General features: G+C 32.2%; 1 protein-coding gene across 1 annotated transcript in view; it reads right to left on the bottom strand.

Moving 5' to 3' along the window:
• Positions 629–18194, bottom strand: part of LOC109820287 (ruvB-like protein 1) — a 17925-nt gene continuing 359 nt past the window's right edge. Inside the window, 11 exon segments of the mRNA XM_020386417.1 lie at positions 629–1082; positions 1165–1234; positions 14342–14433; positions 14512–14611; positions 14890–14996; positions 15076–15141; positions 15474–15608; positions 16325–16480; positions 17052–17201; positions 17364–17495; positions 18087–18194. The exon segment at positions 18087–18194 is cut by the window's right edge and continues 21 nt beyond it. Of these exon segments, the coding sequence (XP_020242006.1) occupies positions 993–1082; positions 1165–1234; positions 14342–14433; positions 14512–14611; positions 14890–14996; positions 15076–15141; positions 15474–15608; positions 16325–16480; positions 17052–17201; positions 17364–17495; positions 18087–18194 (1206 nt within the window). The 3' untranslated portion in view covers positions 629–992.

The raw sequence follows: 18194 nt of genomic DNA, 5'->3' as shown, positions 1-18194 counted from the left end.
GTAAGCTGGTGGTGATACCGAGGAAATGTGATGAAAGATAAATGCTCATGATAACATACAGCCAGGTATAAGAGATCGTATGCTACATATCGAGCCATTGCCCACATGATGCTGGAGCTTTGGTCCGTGCTATGACAAGTAGCAGCAGCAAACTTCAAAATCTTACAAAAGCAAACTAATCACCAGGATGTGCGCTGTGTTGATTAGGAAAATGCTACGGTACACGGATATTTGCATAAATCAATCTTTAGGGATGGTACAATACGTTTCAAATGTTTGAAATTGCGAGATCATAAAGGAAACTTCTATGCAAACAGAGTTTCACAAGTATTTATGACCAACAAAATCAATTGTATATACTTTCATGATAAAAACAAATGTGAATGAGAGAAGCCTTTTGATACCCATATTAAAAATTAAAGCAAAACTTATATGCAATAGCATTCGAGTATGTGTATGGTAGTATGAGTTTGATTCTCGAGGAATGACTCTCATATTACATACACATGCTTGACAACGAAAACAAAACCAATACTATTCTTGATCATGGACTTAAATGCTTTAGAAACTTAAAATGAAAAATAAATAGCTCAACAGTATCTTTTCCAGACCGTCAGAGAGGCATTCAGACATGAACTTCCCTTTAGAAAATTAAATAAACAATTTAAGCTATAATACACCTCACAGTAAATTAAATTCTTTAGAGAGAAATTTTCAAGAATAAATTCCCTCTTTTCTCTCTTCGTTCCTTTCTTTTTTTTAATTCCATCACTTCATCTCTAACCGGACATGGCATTTGATCGGAAATAGTTACAGAGTTTTTCACTTGTCAAACAGTTCAACACCTCGACTTCCATCCACCAACCTTTTCTTACAAACATTTCATAACGATGCAAACACAAATACTCTCCATATTTCAAATACTGCAATTACAAGGCTGAATCTCATAAGAGAGCACAATTTTTTTGGTCAGAGTAGACAAATGAGCTCAGTCAACAAATGTATCCCTCCAGCTGCTCCTGTAGAAGTCTAGCGGAAGATTTTGCATCCAGATACAGAGCTTTCACTTCCTCGACATCAGACTAGCAATGACATTGAGACAAAGTTGATAATTACATAAAAATCAAGGAAAAATCAACAAGTAAACAATTGATCTCTCTTTACCTTGCATATTTTATCTCTTCCATTTGTTCTGGCAACGATGCTAGCAGGTGATAACAGCTGAAGCGCATGTCTGGGGGTGTATACAGAAGATAAAGATAAACGTTTAGTAAGAGGAGCTGTAGATGAAAACTAAAACACTGACCATACATGTTTCAGACTTGGCCAAGATGTTTCTCAATCGCTCAAACTTTTTGACAAGTAATGCATTGTTGTTATCTTAGCCATCTTACGAAAAATTTGTTGAAGTAGAATCACCGTAAATTGCACTAGCCAAAAAAGGGGTTTAGGATGAAATCTTTGTTTTCATGGAGTCATGAGCTCAGCTAATATTATTCTCAACATAAGCACATTTAGATCGCAATTCACTCTTTAAGTTTTGATAAAGGTCTCCGCAATTGCATCAATCACATCTATATCTATATACTATAAAATATGCAGTAATATGTGTCCTTCAGATTTTGTCTTTGCCCTCCATCTCTCCCTCTTATTGTAGTCTTCTATCTTGTTTACACAAATGACCAACAATATAAAAGAAGCAAATTTAAAATATGTTCTACAGTGAAATTTATAAAAAAATAACTTCTAATAGTAAATTTTTTTATTATTTTTACTAAAAACAAATGATTATCATTATGTTTTGTTTGTAAAATAAGATTTACACCATACACTTACGTTTTTAAGGATCAGTACTATATAAAAGTCAGCAAATTAAATAATTCACAAATGTCATACTGGTAGGAAGTCATTGTGCGGTAAGCAATTGCATACCTAAAAATATCACATTAATATGTACATGTGCTTAGCATGTGACAATTACAATAGGTTAACATGGGCAAAAGCACACTCAAATAGTAAAAGTGAATTCTAGCTTTAAAATTATAAAAATAAAAATATTGTCTGGTTGATGACCAGGAAGATGCAAAAACAAAATTGTGCATTTGGGGATGTATTGATGCAGGACTATTGTCAGTCGTTGATCGAAAAAATTTAGGATTTATTAGAATTTTTTTAGTAATATTTGATTCAGGATTTTAAAGATCTCAAAGATTTTATCTTTGTTTCCTTTTTAATAGAATTTGGCTAGGATTTTGACTTAGTTTCCAGATTTAGTTTTTCTCTGCAAATAAAGTCATAATGGTCTAATTCCATTATGAATAAATTTTGAGTTTTGAAATTCTCTCTAGCATGTGAAGTGCTTTTGTTTGGCACGTGAATTGCTTCTTCGGACGCGAAGTCCTTACATGTGAAGCCTCAAACAGAATTTCTTATTCCACAAAACAACACTAATCCCCCCAAAATAGACTTAGCGTTTACATCCAGAAGTTGTATACTTAATTTCCATTTGGTTGAAATAAACAAAAATGACCAAAAGTTGTACATTGTCGTTTATAAAAATTGCAAAATTTTGAAGTTTGTATACTTAATTTCCATTAGGTCGAAACCAACGAAAATGGATGAAAATCATGGATTATAGCCCATAGGAATCGTAAATTTTGTAGTAAATGCAGAAAAAAATTTCTTTGGGTGGAACAAATGAAAATGGACAAAAATTGCGGGTTATCGCTCATCAAAATCAAAATTTTTGAAGTACCCATACTTATCATTTAGCCCAAAAACTTGAAAATTGGCGAAAAATTGTGGGTAAGCATCCATTAAATCGCGAATTTTGAAATACGCGCATTAAATTGTCATTCAATCAGAAAAACAAAAATTGACTAAAACCGTGTTATAGCCTATGAAAATCGTGAATTTTAAAGTACTCATATTTTCTTGTCATTTGCACAAAATGATGAAAAAATCGTGAGCTATAGTCCATGAAAATCGTGAATTTTTAAACTATCCATACTAAATTGTCATTTAGCCAAAAGAAACGAAAATTAACAACACTCGTGGATTAGAGTCAACTAAATCACAAATTTTGAAATACACGTACTTAATTGCCATTCAATTGGTAAAATGAAATTAGACTAAAACCACATTTTATAGCCCATGAAAAACGTGAATTTTGAAGTATTCACATTTTATAGTCATTGGGACAAAATGAACAAAAATGAAGAAAAATTGTGAGTAGCCCATGAAAATAATGAATTAAACTACCTAAACTTAATTGTCATTGAGTTCGTAGCTCATGAAAAACACAAAATTTTGAAGTTTGCATGTTTAATTTTCATTGGATTGAATCCAACAGAAATGGACCAAAATTGTAGTTTATATAGCACATAAAAATCGTAAATTTTGAAGTATGCATAAATAATTGCCATTGCAAGAAATGAATGAAAATAGATAAAAGAATTGTGGATAAGTTCATGAAGATCGTGAATTTCAAAGCACCCATAATTGTCATTTAGCCAAAAGAAACAAAAAATTGACAAAAATCGTGGGTTAGAGCCATTAAGTCCTATTTTGAAATATGCGTATTGCATTGTCATTTGATCGGAAAAACGAACTTTGACCGGAATCGCATGTCCATGAAAATCGTGAATTTTGAAGTACATAAATAAACGAAAATGAAGAAAATTTGTGAGTTATAGCACACAAAATCACGAATTTTGAACTACCCATACTTAAATGCCATTAGGTACTGTAACACCGCATCTAGCACGTTGCAACTTTGCATGAATAGCTAGAAGACATATGACCAAAATTAATACTGCATGAAATTGTTTATCCATTATTATTACTAGTATAATCTAATATACAACTACAATTAAGGTTCCTTTTATTTAAAAGTGCAACTCAAAATATCTAGAGGATTGAATGCTTATCTCACCCAAGTAAATTTTTTTACTATGAGGTGTCCAGGTGAATCATCATTAGAAATTATGATAACCATGAGGTGTCCAAGTGAATCATCATGAGAAATTATGATAACCATGAGGTGTCCATGTAAATCATCATAAGAATAAAAAAATACAAAAATCAACCAAGGCCATGACAATATATATGGGGTCTTGGTTGGGCCAACTACCACACTAAACCAAGAAAACAAGAAAAAGAAAGAAGAGAAAGGGGGTATACATATAGAAGTGAAGCTCTAATAGAGGAAGTACAAGAAATACAAAAAGGGTGAGGTTATACAATATATTATGGTTATGAAATATGCAACGTTTCCCTTCCTTTTATTTCTTTTGTCATTGACTTGTTATGATGATAGTTAAGCAAGCTCCTCTATTATACATTGTCCTCCTTCAGTGCTCGTCCTTAACTCATTTTATCTATAAGATAATAGTCAAGTGAGATTATCTAGTATAATATACTTTCTATGCAAAAGCTAATTTCTCTTGTAGTTATTTTGTAATTGTGCATTATATTTTAAATGCACATTTTTTTGTTGAAATATGCACATGCTTCAAACTTTTTGAAACAATCATTGCAATTTACTCCTAAGAATAATTATTCTATTAGTTTCACTTAGTTATGAAGAACTAAGCTAACAAGTCTTTGACCTTAAATGAATTTTTATCCACTTAGTTTATGCAAACTATATATATAATTTTCGTATTTTCTAAAGCATAACTGCATATCCACATTTTTTTTATTTGGTTCAACATATAAAGTTTAATACGATCATATTTTTACTCTTATGAACCTATCATTTCAGTATTACCTTAAATTCTCTGCTATGCTTTGAAATAGAATAAGTCTACAGTTAGTTTTACTTCTATATATAAATAATTAAGATTATAATTGTTGGTTTCAAATAAGGGCCTGTTTGGTTATTTTCTAAAAAACCAAAAAATAGAAATGAAAACAAAGAAATCTCAAAAAGTACAATTTTACACATTTCCATCCCTAAAACTCACCCACAACATCTAATAAAATATTATTTTTATCGAACAACTCATCCACCACATCTAATAAAATATTATTTTCATCCAACAACTCATCCATCACATCCATCACATCTAATAAAATATTATTTTCATCCATAACATCACTCAACTCATCTCATCTCATATTTAAAAATCACTCACATTATCCAATAAGATTGTGACAAGTCATCTCATCTCATTAATATTTTATTTCTTTGTTTTCCTCCCAAAAAGCTAGGAAAACAATTTCCTTAAGTGTGCGTCACTTCATCCAATAATATAATAACAACTCATCTCATCTCATCTATTTTCTTATTTTTAAGAAATAATCAAACAAAAGAAAACAACCTAATACAAACAATAGGTTTCTTATAATTCATTTTCTTATTTTTTTCCGCCAACCAAACAACATCAAAACAAGTTTTCTTAAAAAATCACTCACATCATCCTATAATAAGGTGACAACTCATCTCATCTCATCTCTATTTCTTTGATTTCCTTCTTTTTTTAGCCAACCAAACAATCCAAAACCTATTTTTCTTAGAAATAGGTTTCATTTTCTTTGATTTCCCTCTTTTTTTAGGCAAACAAACAGCCCCTAAATTCATTAGTTTGTGCATACAAATTGCCTACAACCTCAGTGTCACACTTATTGATTGATAACACTGAAATGGATCCATCAATGTTAAATGGGTAAATTGATCGTTATTAATTGATCGGAATATATCTGGATTATGCAAGGCTTACGCCTTAAATCGCTAATCGTTATTGATTGATTGGCATATATTTGGATTATGCAAGGCTTATGCCTTAAATTGTTATCGTTATTGCTATCGTTTTATCGTGAATGGAGACAAAAGTTAAAATGGACACTAAGAAAACTGTATGTCTGTATTCTATATATTGTTAAGAAAACTGTATGTATGTATTCTATATATTGTTATTTATTCTCACTATTGATTAAGTTTAAATTTTTCCCGATTACTAATTGTTCATTATTTTACTAAATCTTACTATATAATATAATATTGGTAATCTCACTGGGCTAGTGTAGCTCATTCTTTGATTAATCTATTTTTTTCCAAATCAAGAGGGAGCATAAATAGAGGAACTTTGCTAGAAAAAGAAAATTCGAGCCGAAGTTTGTAAATTGACTTGTAAATAGCTAGAGAAGAGAAGCATTCGTGGTTAACATTGCATAGTTTTGGGTGTGAAAGGTACAAACATAAAAAATGGACAAAATTGTAGGTTGAAGGCCTTGAAAATCGCAAAAAAATTGAAGTTTATATATTTAATTTCCATTAGGCCGAAACCAACAAAAATGGACGCAAATCATGGGTTAGCCTATGGGAATCATAAATTTTGAAGTAAATGCATAAATAAATAGAATTAGGTGGAACAAATAATAATGGACAAAAATCGCAGGTTAAGCATATCGAAAGTGCGAATTTTGAAGTATTGACATTTAATTGTCATTTAGCCGAAAGAAATGAAACTTGACCAAAAATAACGTGGATTAGTGTCCAATAAATCGTGAATTTTGAAATATGCTTCCATAATTGTCATTTGATTGGATAAACAAAATAAAATCATGAGTTATAGCCCATTAAAATCGTGAATGCTAAAGTACTCATATTTTGTTGTCAGTGGCACAAAATGAAAAACTAAAGAAAATATGTGAGTTATAACTCATAAAAATCACGAGTTCTGGACTACCCGTACTTAATTGTCATTAGGTTGAAAAACACGAAAAATGGACAAAGGTTGTAAGTTATAGGTTATGAAAATCATGAAATTCTAAAGTTTGTATAATTTATTTCCATTTGGTTGAAACCAATAAAAATTAACTAAAATTGTGGGTCATAGCCTACAAAATTCGTAAATTTTGAGATACACAAATAATTGCTAGGATCGAACGAATGAAAATGGACAGAAATCGTGAATTAGCCCATACTCATACTTCAATATCATTAGATATGGAAAATTTTGACTAGAATCGTGGGTCATAGCCCATAAAATCTTGAATTTTGAGGTACTCACACTTTATTATCATTTGGCCGGAATTAATGAAAATAAAAAAAAATTGTGGTTACAGTCCATGAAAATCATAAAATTTTAAATGCACGTACTTAATTGCCAATGAGTTGAAACACACGAAAATTTGACAAAAGTTGTATGTTATAGGTCATGAAAATTGCAAAATTTTAAAGTTTATATGTTTAATTTCCATTGGATCGAACCTAACAAAGAAGGACAAAAACATGGGATATGGCCCATCAGAACTGTAGATTATAAAGGATGTATAAATAATTGTCATTTGATGAAACGAATGAAAATGAACAAAAATGATAAGTGAGTACATGAAAATTTTTGAAAAACCCATAGTAATTTTGAAAAATAAAAATCAACGAAAATCATGGGTTAGCATCCATTAAATCATGAATTTTGAAGTACTCAAATTTTACTGTCATTGTCATAGAATGAATGAAAATGATTAAAAATTGTGAGTTATAGTCAATAAAAATTATGAATTTTGAACTACTACCCCATACTTAATTGTCATTAATTTTAAACATGAAATGGATAAAAGTTGTAGGCTATAACTCATGAAAATCACAAATATTTGAAGTTTGTGTACTTAATTTCCATTAGCTCAAAACCAACAGAAATGAACAAAATTGTGGGTCATAGCCCATGAGAATCATAAATTTTGAAGTAAATGCATAAATAATTGTCACTGGGTGGAACGAAGAAATGGACAAAATCGCGGGTTATCACCCATAAAGATTCACAAATTTTGAAGTACACATGCTTAATTGTCATTTAGCCAAAATAAAAAATTACAAAAATCATTGATCAGCATTCCATTAAACTGCGAATTTTGAAATAAACACTTAATTGTCATATGATAATTAAACAAAAATTGACTAAAATCGTGGGTTATAATCATGAAAATCGTGAATTTTAAAGTAGTTATACTTTATTGTCATTTGGCTGAAAAGAATGAAAATGATAAAAATTTGTGGGTTACAACCTATGAAAATCATGAATTTAGAACTTAATTGCTATTGAGTTGAAACACACGAAGATGGACACAAGTTACACAGCTCATGAAAATCACAAAAATTTGAAGTTTATAAATTTAATTTAATTGGGTCAAAAACAAAAAATGGACAAAAATCTTGGCTTATAGCTCATGAGAATTGCAAATTTTGAAGTACGCATAAATGATGACATTGGCTAGAAAGAATGAAAATGGACAAAATCATGGATTATTAATGAAAATGGACAAAATCATGGATTACACTAATAATCATGAACTTTGAAGTACTCATGCTTAACTATCATTTAGCCGAAGAAATGAAAATTTGCAAAAAGAAAACGTGGGTTAGAGTCCATTAAATTGCGTACTTTGAAAATGCATATATAATTGTCATTTGATCTGAAGAACAAAAATTGATTAACATGTGTTATAACTCATGAAAATCATGAATTTTGAAGTACTCATGTTATTTTCATTGGCACGAAATGAATGAAAACGAAGAAAAATTATGAGTTATAGCCCATGAAAATCACAAATTTTGGACTACACATACTTAATTGCCATTGAGTTGAAACACATAAATGAATAACATGAGTTATAGCCCATGAAATTTTGGACTACACATACTTAATTATGAGTTAATTCATTTTATTCTTATTAACACAAAAATGAACAAAACTGATTAAATTTTGAGTTATAGCCCATGAAAATCATGAATTTTGAACTACCATACTTAATTGCCATTAGGTTAAAACACACGAATTGAAGAAAAGTTGTAGGTATAGCTCATGAAAATCACAAAATTTTAAAGTTTGTATACTTAATTTCCACTGGGTCGAAGTCAACAAAAATGGACAAAAATTGCGAGTTATAGCTTGTGAGACCCATAAATTTTGAAGTATGCATAAATAATAGTCATTAGGTGGAACGAATGGAAATAGACAAAAATAACCAATTATCGCCCATGAAAGTCGCAAATTTTGAAGTACAAATACTTAATTGTCATTTAGCCGAAAGAAACAAAAATTCACAAAAATCAAGGGTTAGTGTCCAATAAATTGTCTATTTTGAGATACGCATACTTAATTGTTATTCAACTGGAAAACAAAAATTAATTAAAATCGTAGGCTATAACCCATGAAAGTCATGAATTTTGAAGTGATCATATTCTATTGTCATTGTACCAAATGAACAAAAAATGATGAAGTACTGTGAATTATAACCCATAAGAATCATGAATATTGAACTACCTATTCTTAATTGTCATTATGTTGATTACACGAAAATGGACAAAAGTTGTAGGTTGTAGCTTATGAAAATTGCAAAATTATGAAGTTTGTATACTTAATTTTCATTGGGTTGAAACCAATAGAAATGAACAAAAATCGCGGGTTATAACCTATGAGAATCGTAAATTTTGAGCTAAATGCATAAATAATTGTCATTGGGTGGAATGAATAAAAATGGATAAAAATCACGGGCGGAACAAAAGAAAAGGGACAAAAATAGCAAACTACCACCCATGAAATATGCGTACTTAATTGTCATTTAGTTAAAAGAAATAAAAATTTACAAAAATCATGGGTTAGTATCCATTAAATCGTGTATTTTGAAATATGCGTACTTAATTGTTATTCAATTGGAAAAACAAAACTTAACTAAAATCGTGGGTTATAGCCCGTGGAAGTCCTAAATTTTGAAGTGCTCATATTTTTTTGTCACCAGTACCAAATAAACAAAAATTGAGAATTGTAGCCCATGAGAATCATGAATTTTGAACTACACATCCTTAATTGTCTTTAGGTTGATTACACGAAAATGGGAAAAAAATTGTAGGCTGTAGCTCATGAAAATTGCAAAACATTGAAGTTTGTATACTTAATTTCCATTGAGTTGAAACCAATAGAAATGAACAAAAATCGTGGGCCCATGAGAATCGTAAATTTTGAACTAAATGCATAAATAATTGCCATTTGGAATTAATGAAAATGGACAAAAATTGAGGGTTATCGACTATGAAAATCATGAATTTTTAAGTACACATGCTTAATTGCCATTTAGCCGAAATAAACAAAAATTTACAAAAAATCATGGGTCAGTGTCCATCAAGTCGCGGATTTTGAAATACGCATACTAAATTGTCATTTGATCTTTAAAACAATAATTGACAAAAATTGTAGGTTATAACCCATAAAAATCGTGAATTTAAAAGTATTCACACTTTATTGTCATTTGGTTGAAAAAACGAAAATCATGGAACTCTATGAGTTACAGCCTGTGAAATCACGAATAAAGAACTACCCCTACTTAATTTGCCATTGAATTGAAACACAAGAAAATGGACAAAAGTTATAAGTTATAGCTCATGAAAATTGTAATATTCTGAAGTTTGCATGTTTAATTTTAATTAGATCGAAACCGACAAAAATAGACAAAAAAAGACAAAATCTTTGTTTATAGCTAATGAGAATCGTAAATTTTTAAGTACACAGATGATTGTCATTTAGTGAAATAAATAAAAATGAACAAAATCATAGGTTATAGCCTATGAAAATCGCAAATTTTGACGAACTCATCCTTAGTTTTTTATTTGCCAAAAGAATCAAAAATTTACAAAAAAATGTGGGTTAGCATCCTTTAAATCGCCAAGTTTGAAATATGCGTACTTAATTGTCATTCGAACGAAAAATAAAAATTAACTAAAATCATGTGTTATATAACCCATGAAAATCGTCAAGTATGAAGCACTCACATTTTATAGTCATTTGCATGACATGAACGAAAAAGAAGAAAAATTGTGAGTTATACATGAAAATGATGAATTTTGAATAACTCATACTTAATTACCATTGGGCTGAAGTACACAATAATGGACAAAAATTATAGATTATAGCTCATAAAAAATCATAAAATTTTAACGTTTGTATATTTAAATTTCCATTGGGTCAAAACGAACGAAAATGAACAAGTATCGTGGGTTATAGTTCGTAAGAATCATAAATTTTGAAGAAATGCATAAATAATTGTCATTAGGTGGAACGAATGAAAATGGACAAAAATCGCAGGTTATCACGCATGAAAAATTATAAATTTTGAAGTACACATACCCAGTTGTCATTGAAACAAAAACTTGCAAAAATCATGGGTTAGCATTAATTGAATCATGAATTTTGAAATACATGTACTTAACAGTCATTCGATTGAAAATACAAATATTAACTACAATTGTAGGTTATAACCCATAAAAGTCATAAATTTTGAAGAACTCATACTTTATTGACATTTGATTGAAAAGAACAAAAATGATGAACACAAATTTATTCAAGCTGATGAAAATCAAGAATTTAATACTCATACTTAGTTTTCATTAAGTAGAAGCACACGAAAATGAAGAAAAGTTGTAGGTTAGCTCGTGAAAAATCGCAAAATTTTGATGTTTGTATATTTAATTTCCAATGGGTTGAAACCCAATGAATCGTAATTTTTGAAGTAAATGTATAAATAATTGTCACTGGGTGGGCCAGGGTTATCACGCACAACTATAAATTTTAAAGTACCCTACTTCATTGTTATTTAGTCGAAAGAAATGAAAATGAACCAAGGCGAGGCGAGCCGCGAGGGCCCTGATCCGAAATATGCAATGCTTTTGACGCCAATCCAGATCTAATCAGAAAGTATGAGGTTTTCGATATTGTGAACTTTGGCGTGTCCTCAACTCTGATTGGGATCTAAAGGAGCGAGTAAATTTTTAAGTCTTTGATAGCTTACCAAAGCCTACTCGGATGTGATGAAGAGCTAACCGAACTTCGAACGACATTGTAAGGCCTTGACAGAGCTTCACCGAAGGACAAGAATCATCGACAACTTGACAGAGTGGTGTCATAATTCATCAGAGGCTGATTGGAAGAAATCCACCATCATCGATACTCAATTGGATCATAGGAACTTAGTGGCGCAGGTTAAAGTTCGGACATGGTTGGATCTAATTGACGAAGAGATGCGAGAGGTCGGACGTTGACACGAGGGCGGATGAACACCTACTGATGTTATTGTTCGGTAACAGTATTATTGTTTGCTCATGAACAACAAACCCATTTTGGGGGTACCAGCGTTTTTCGAGTATTTTGGCTTAAATTCAATGTTTTGAGAAATGGAAATTTGTGATTGATTGAGAAAGATAATTGCAAGGAAAGAGTTTAGATACATAATCTAACTAGGCTTCACACTCGAAGAGGCCATACATGTGCCAAACAAAAGCACTTCTTCAAAGCTCAAATTTTATTCATAATGGTCTAATTCCTCATGGAGGATTATAACTTTATTTATAGAAAAAATAGAATGGAAAATAAGTCAAATCCTAACTAAATCCTAATTAAAAGGAAACAAAAATAAAATCTCTAACAAAATAAAATCTCAGATATCCTAAAATCCTAAATCATCTCCTAAGGAAATCTTACCTAAAATGGAGATTACATCAAATATTACTAAAAATAAAAAAGATTCTAGAAAATCCTAAAATTTTCATATCGACAAACGATCACCCCACATCAAATCTCCCCTTGTTTAAGAAAACTCGACCTCGAGTTTTATAGTGGGAGAGCGTAATACATAATTGATCGGTGGAAAGTATTTCTGAATAGGTTTCAGGATTTTCAAGATGAGGTGTAGAACCCGATATTGTGTTGGCGGTGAAAGGTTTGGGATAATGAAGTCAATAATCAGATTAGCTAGGACCAAGAGTTTGCACTGTTTATCGATCTTACATTTGGGTTCGAGACTTGACTTGATTTTAGGCTCTAGAGTCTAGACTTAATCCGAGCTGAAGTTTTGGATCAACATTTGACTCGATTTTCAATTTGAGCTTAAGTTCTTGCTCACCTTCAGGTTCGAGTTTACGCCCGGACTCTAAATCAATTTTCTATTTTGGGTTCGCTTCCGGCTCGAGTTCAAGCTCGGGCTATGGATCAATCTTTTAATCTCGTTCCATTTCTATCTCCAATACGAGCATGGGCTTTGAGTCAATATTTTGCTACGATTTTTCTTCTGGCTCAAACTTAGATTGTAAAATCGTTTCTTGTTCAGAATTGACTTTTAATTTTGGTTTCTCTTTTTAACAGATCTCACTCAATCTAAAACAGCTTGGCTAAGTGGAAATTGATTTTCTCAATATGTAAGTCCATCCACTTTAGGATCAACTTAACTTGCTTTGATATCAATTGATAGGAACTCGGGTGGGGACTCTGATCAGAAAGTAGAAAGCTCTTGAATGACGCCTTTGATATCAATATGGGTCCGATCAAAAACTACGAGGTTATGGTTATTGTGAACTTTGATGGATACTCAAATCCGACCATGATCTGAAAGGAGCGGGTAGATTTTTAAGTCATCAATAACTTTCTAAAGCAGTGTTGTAAGGTCTTGACAGAGAGAGATCATAACTCATTAAGGGCTAATCGGAGGATATTCAGTGAGATGATACTCGATTGGATCACGAGAGCTCATCAATGTTTGTCAAAGCTAGGGAGCCAACTCCCCTCTTTCCTTCAATAACTAATATCGTACGAATAGATGGCTGACCCACGGCATTTCACAAAAGAGATGTTTGGTCACCGCACCAAACAAAAAGAACGGATTAAGGTGGGCCCGTTTTATCACACCAAATAGAGATTTTTCTATTTATTCTTGCGGAGCTGGTAGCTAAAGTTGATGCCGTAGAGCTATGTTTTGCTGCTACAGAATTTCAAGATTTGCCTACAATCGCTCGGTTGACTGGATCTAGTCGACGAAGAGGTAAAAGGTGTCGGATATCGAGGAGAGGGCAGATGAACAAAACTTTATTCATCATTGTCTACCCCTCATTTTACAAATTTATTTATAGAGAGAAAACTATGTAACCAAATCCTATACTAACATAAATCAAAGATGCAATCTAATCGATTCCTAACAAAACTAGTGAGAAATATGAAATCAAATAAAAATCACATCCCAAATAAATTCTAACTTTAATAGAAAATTACATAGAATAAAATCAAATCCTAACAAAAAAGCAAACATCCTAACAAATCCTAATTTCATCAAACTGACAGTCCATGATCATCCCGCATCTTGTATACTAAGATATATAAATTTTTTGTGTTCACAGAAAGTTAAAAGACTATAAATACCTTTTCACAATGTTGCAAAGAACATATGCATCAGCATACATGCAATAGGAATAAATAGTAGAGTGAGTTTACAGAATAACCCCACTAGTCAGGAGAAGATTAAGCAATTTGTTTTAGTAGAACAGGACATTGAGGGAACTACAAGTAAAGGAACATACCTCAAAGATGCTTGTTGCCCAATCTCACCCAGGTAAGCTAGACTTTCTTCATCAATTATCAGCTCTTCAACTTGTGCACGTATTGCCAATATCTGGCACAAACCAACAAGAGGTAAATATCAGTAATCAGGTGTGCATTTCATACAAAAGAAAAGAGCAAGGATAGGAACCTGAATCATTTCAGTGGGGCCATAAGTTTCTGTTCGAATTATCACCAGTCGGTCTAAAAGATCTACAGGTATGCCATGTGGACTGGTCATATCAGTTCCCCTGACAACAAAAAAAAGGATAACATAAATAATTTAAAAGAAAAAGAGAAGAATTTATGATGAGTTTTACAATGATTTCTATGCACACAAGTAAGCATAAGTTGTCCCTAGCTAATTACGGCAACAGTAGCACTACTATCTGACACTTCCTTTCCAACTTGTCAAGTTCAATTGTGCGAAGAAAAATCCCAATTCAACAAAGCCAAAGATATATAACAAATAAGTTATGGATGCTTATTTGGATACTAACTAAACGTTATACCCATTGCAAATCCATACCTCACATTGCATATTCCTCTGTTTGTAGCAAATATTACTATAGGTGATATTGAGCTCTCCAGAGCACGATTTAGGTAAGAAAAGCATTCCATGTCCAGCATATGAACCTGCAGGTGTAAAAATATAATTGTTGATACTAGACCTTTCCAAAACAAAAGCAATGGGAACAACGTAAGAGAACTGTACCTCATCAATAAATAGCACCCCAGGGACAAGCTCCGCTATTCCTTCATCAATATACCTGTTAACCACCTGCCACAAACGCATCTTTTAGCTACAATTAGGTAATCATGATGGCATTATTTGGTATTTGTTAACCACCTGCCACAAACGCATCTTTTAGCTACAATTAGGTAATCATGATGGCATTATTTGGTATTAACCATTTCCTTTTCCGCAAACGCATCTTTTAGCTACAATTAGGTAATCATGATGGCATTATTTGGTATTAACCATTTCCTTTTCCGATGAAGACTTTATAATCCTCTCATAATGTTGGGTGTCATCCGAAACTGGATGTCATAAAGACCAAAATAAAAAGAGAAGTGAATTTTAAAGCATATGCACAAAGACAAACATAATACCTTATTAATTTCTTGTCGCAGTTTGTCAGTGATTTCAGTCTTCCTAGGTTTCATCATCTGACCCATAAGGGATAATATATCCTGTCCACCTTGTGGGCGGGCATTTGCTGCATCAAGGTCATGCAGTGAAACGTCCTAAATCAAATGAGAAAGCATGAATCTTCTGGATGGTCATAACTACTTCACAGATAAACCAGCATAGAAAGCTGAAAAATAGTAATACTGTGACTTCTAGAAATGAAAGATCTACCGCATATGATGGAAAAATTTCGTCACCGGTATGCAACAGTAGAGCAAGTCCTTTTTCAAAAAAAAAAATAATAATAAAGCAGCTTAGCAAGTTATGCTTGACCTAGTCCCCTTTATGTTTGTTCCATAACATCCCTTAGTCATACAATAAGAAGATAAGATACAGCACCAAAATGAATACTCAAAAAAATTGTGATAACAATCTCAACTTGCAGAAATCCAATATTTATAAGCTGCACAGAAGCAATCAAAGCTCAACATGTCATCTTTAGTAACCTTGGTTGCTGAGCATTTAAACTCAATAATAAACATAATTATCAATTATCATCATTCATTAACCAGGGCGCATGGTAGAATGATAACACAAATATATTTTTGGACACAGCTCAAGCATTTAAACAGTACAAAAGACACTTCCCAATTTTAGCAAGGTCAAAATCAGACAGCCACTTCCAAAGAACTGTGAGAAATGCTTCACTGCTATTAGTAGTGAGTCTCATGAAATTGTCAGATCATGTGCTAAGGTGAATGAATTTCAATTGAGCAACTACTAGATTGTAATTGCATGGATTGAGGAAACAGAGAAAAGGTTAAGTAGCTACCTGTACTATCTCCTTTTTCTTGTGCACTTCTCCTTTAGGTATTGGAACGTACTCCTCTGCTTCAAGATCAAATTCTGTAGCAAAAGTATCACATCTACCTACTCTCTTAACAGCACCACTATTTGCTTCAATGTATATAACATCACCTACAGCAACCTGTAGTTGGCACATTAGTCTCTGAATCGCAACAAATAGAGCTAGCAAAACATAAGATATATCAATCAAACAAGTCTTGCACAAAAAATGGATATGTGTATACAACACGATGATGCATCCTAAAACTAAGTTGGTCAATTCACCACACAATTAAGAAAAAGTTAATTGCAGATACATATAAGAATAGGGTGAACTTACAAGAAAATGATGAAAACATATAGAAAACAAAGAACATGAATGCTATTGTCAAACAAAACTACATTATGCTTAGGAAAAAGGATTTCCTTATAAAATGTCCTTTTCTAGGACTGAGAAAAAAATTAGCCAATCGTATAATGATATATCTTTTAGTATAGAAAAAAAGGATGATACCTTTGAGAACCGAGACTAAGTAAAAGCATAAGAACAGGATATTGCAGTAACCACAAGAATAAAAATAATATTACTTGAGCTCAATGGAGCTGGAAGCCTGGAAGGCGGGAGATTAAGTCTAGAAGAGCTTAAATTTGTTATCATATTTATGATCTTTCTAAGTATAAGAAAAAGTCTAGCAGTAAACAGCATATGCTACCTTTTCCTTAATCAAAGCATCATAAATAGTTGGATCCAACTTGAGCTGTTTGGTTCCTTTGACAGTCTTTAATCCAATAATTATGTGACTAATGCTTTTTCCATACCCACCAGTTGTACTCTCAGCTTCTTCTGGAGACAGTTCAGTAACCTGAAACAGCAGCAGGCACCCACCAAATTAACTACAGCAACAAATGGTAAACTATAAACACATTTACAGCATATGGATACAGCATATACGTAGTTGCCTCATTGCAAGAATAGGAACAATTGAACCCTGAAAGTTCAAAGAAGAAGCATAGTATACACTTACCTCTCCTTCATAAACTTCCTTATTTTCCTTAATACGTAAGCCAATGGCCCTCCGGAAGTGTTCCATAAGCACCTCGGTTTTTTTAACCTCGGATGAATATACTTCGGATCCAACCATAGGACAGAATGGTACCTAACGTTCACCACAAAACGAGCTGTAAGAGAAAACTCCATGGTGATCAAATATCCATCAGTATAATATTACAAAGTAAAAATTAATAATAGTAGTAATATTTGAGTATAGCAATAATATTCATGTCTTTTGTTTTCCAAAAGCCCCATGTGTAATAATACACTGCCTTTTTGTGTTTCTTAATGTTTATGTGTATTTTTCCAGAAGAGGTGCTGATACTTTAATTTCTCTTGCAAGGTAAAGCAGTAAAATAGTGCTACAAAAAACAAAGCTTTTTATCCTAAATTGTCAGCTACGTGAAACTTTTTTTTTCCTCCTTTAAGCTCTAACAAGATTTTCTCTCCTCGCTTAATTAAACTTTTGAATATCTATTTCTACTGCCACTATCCATATTACTCTAGGAGGTAATTTTTATCGATTAATTCCAATCCTTTGATTCCATAAGTATTAGCTTCAAAATTACCATTTTCTACCACTCAACCTCATTACAACCGACCCTCATTCATCTTTACGGTGACCAAAAAATCACAATTCCCATGATTTATCCAAAAAAAACTGGTCTCAGAAAATCATAAAGAAATGAACTTTTACCTTGCTTCCGAGCTCCTGAGCGATTCCGAGAGCGAGAGCAGTCTTTCCAGTGCTCGGTGGGCCCGCGAGGAGCAGCGCCCTTCCCGCCATTTTCTTCTGCCGGATCAT

The sequence above is a fragment of the Asparagus officinalis genome, chromosome 8 (genome assembly GCF_001876935.1).
Source record: "Asparagus officinalis chromosome 8, Aspof.V1, whole genome shotgun sequence".
Classification (NCBI taxonomy): domain Eukaryota; kingdom Viridiplantae; phylum Streptophyta; class Magnoliopsida; order Asparagales; family Asparagaceae; genus Asparagus; species Asparagus officinalis.
This window is presented reverse-complemented; position numbering and strand designations above follow the sequence as displayed.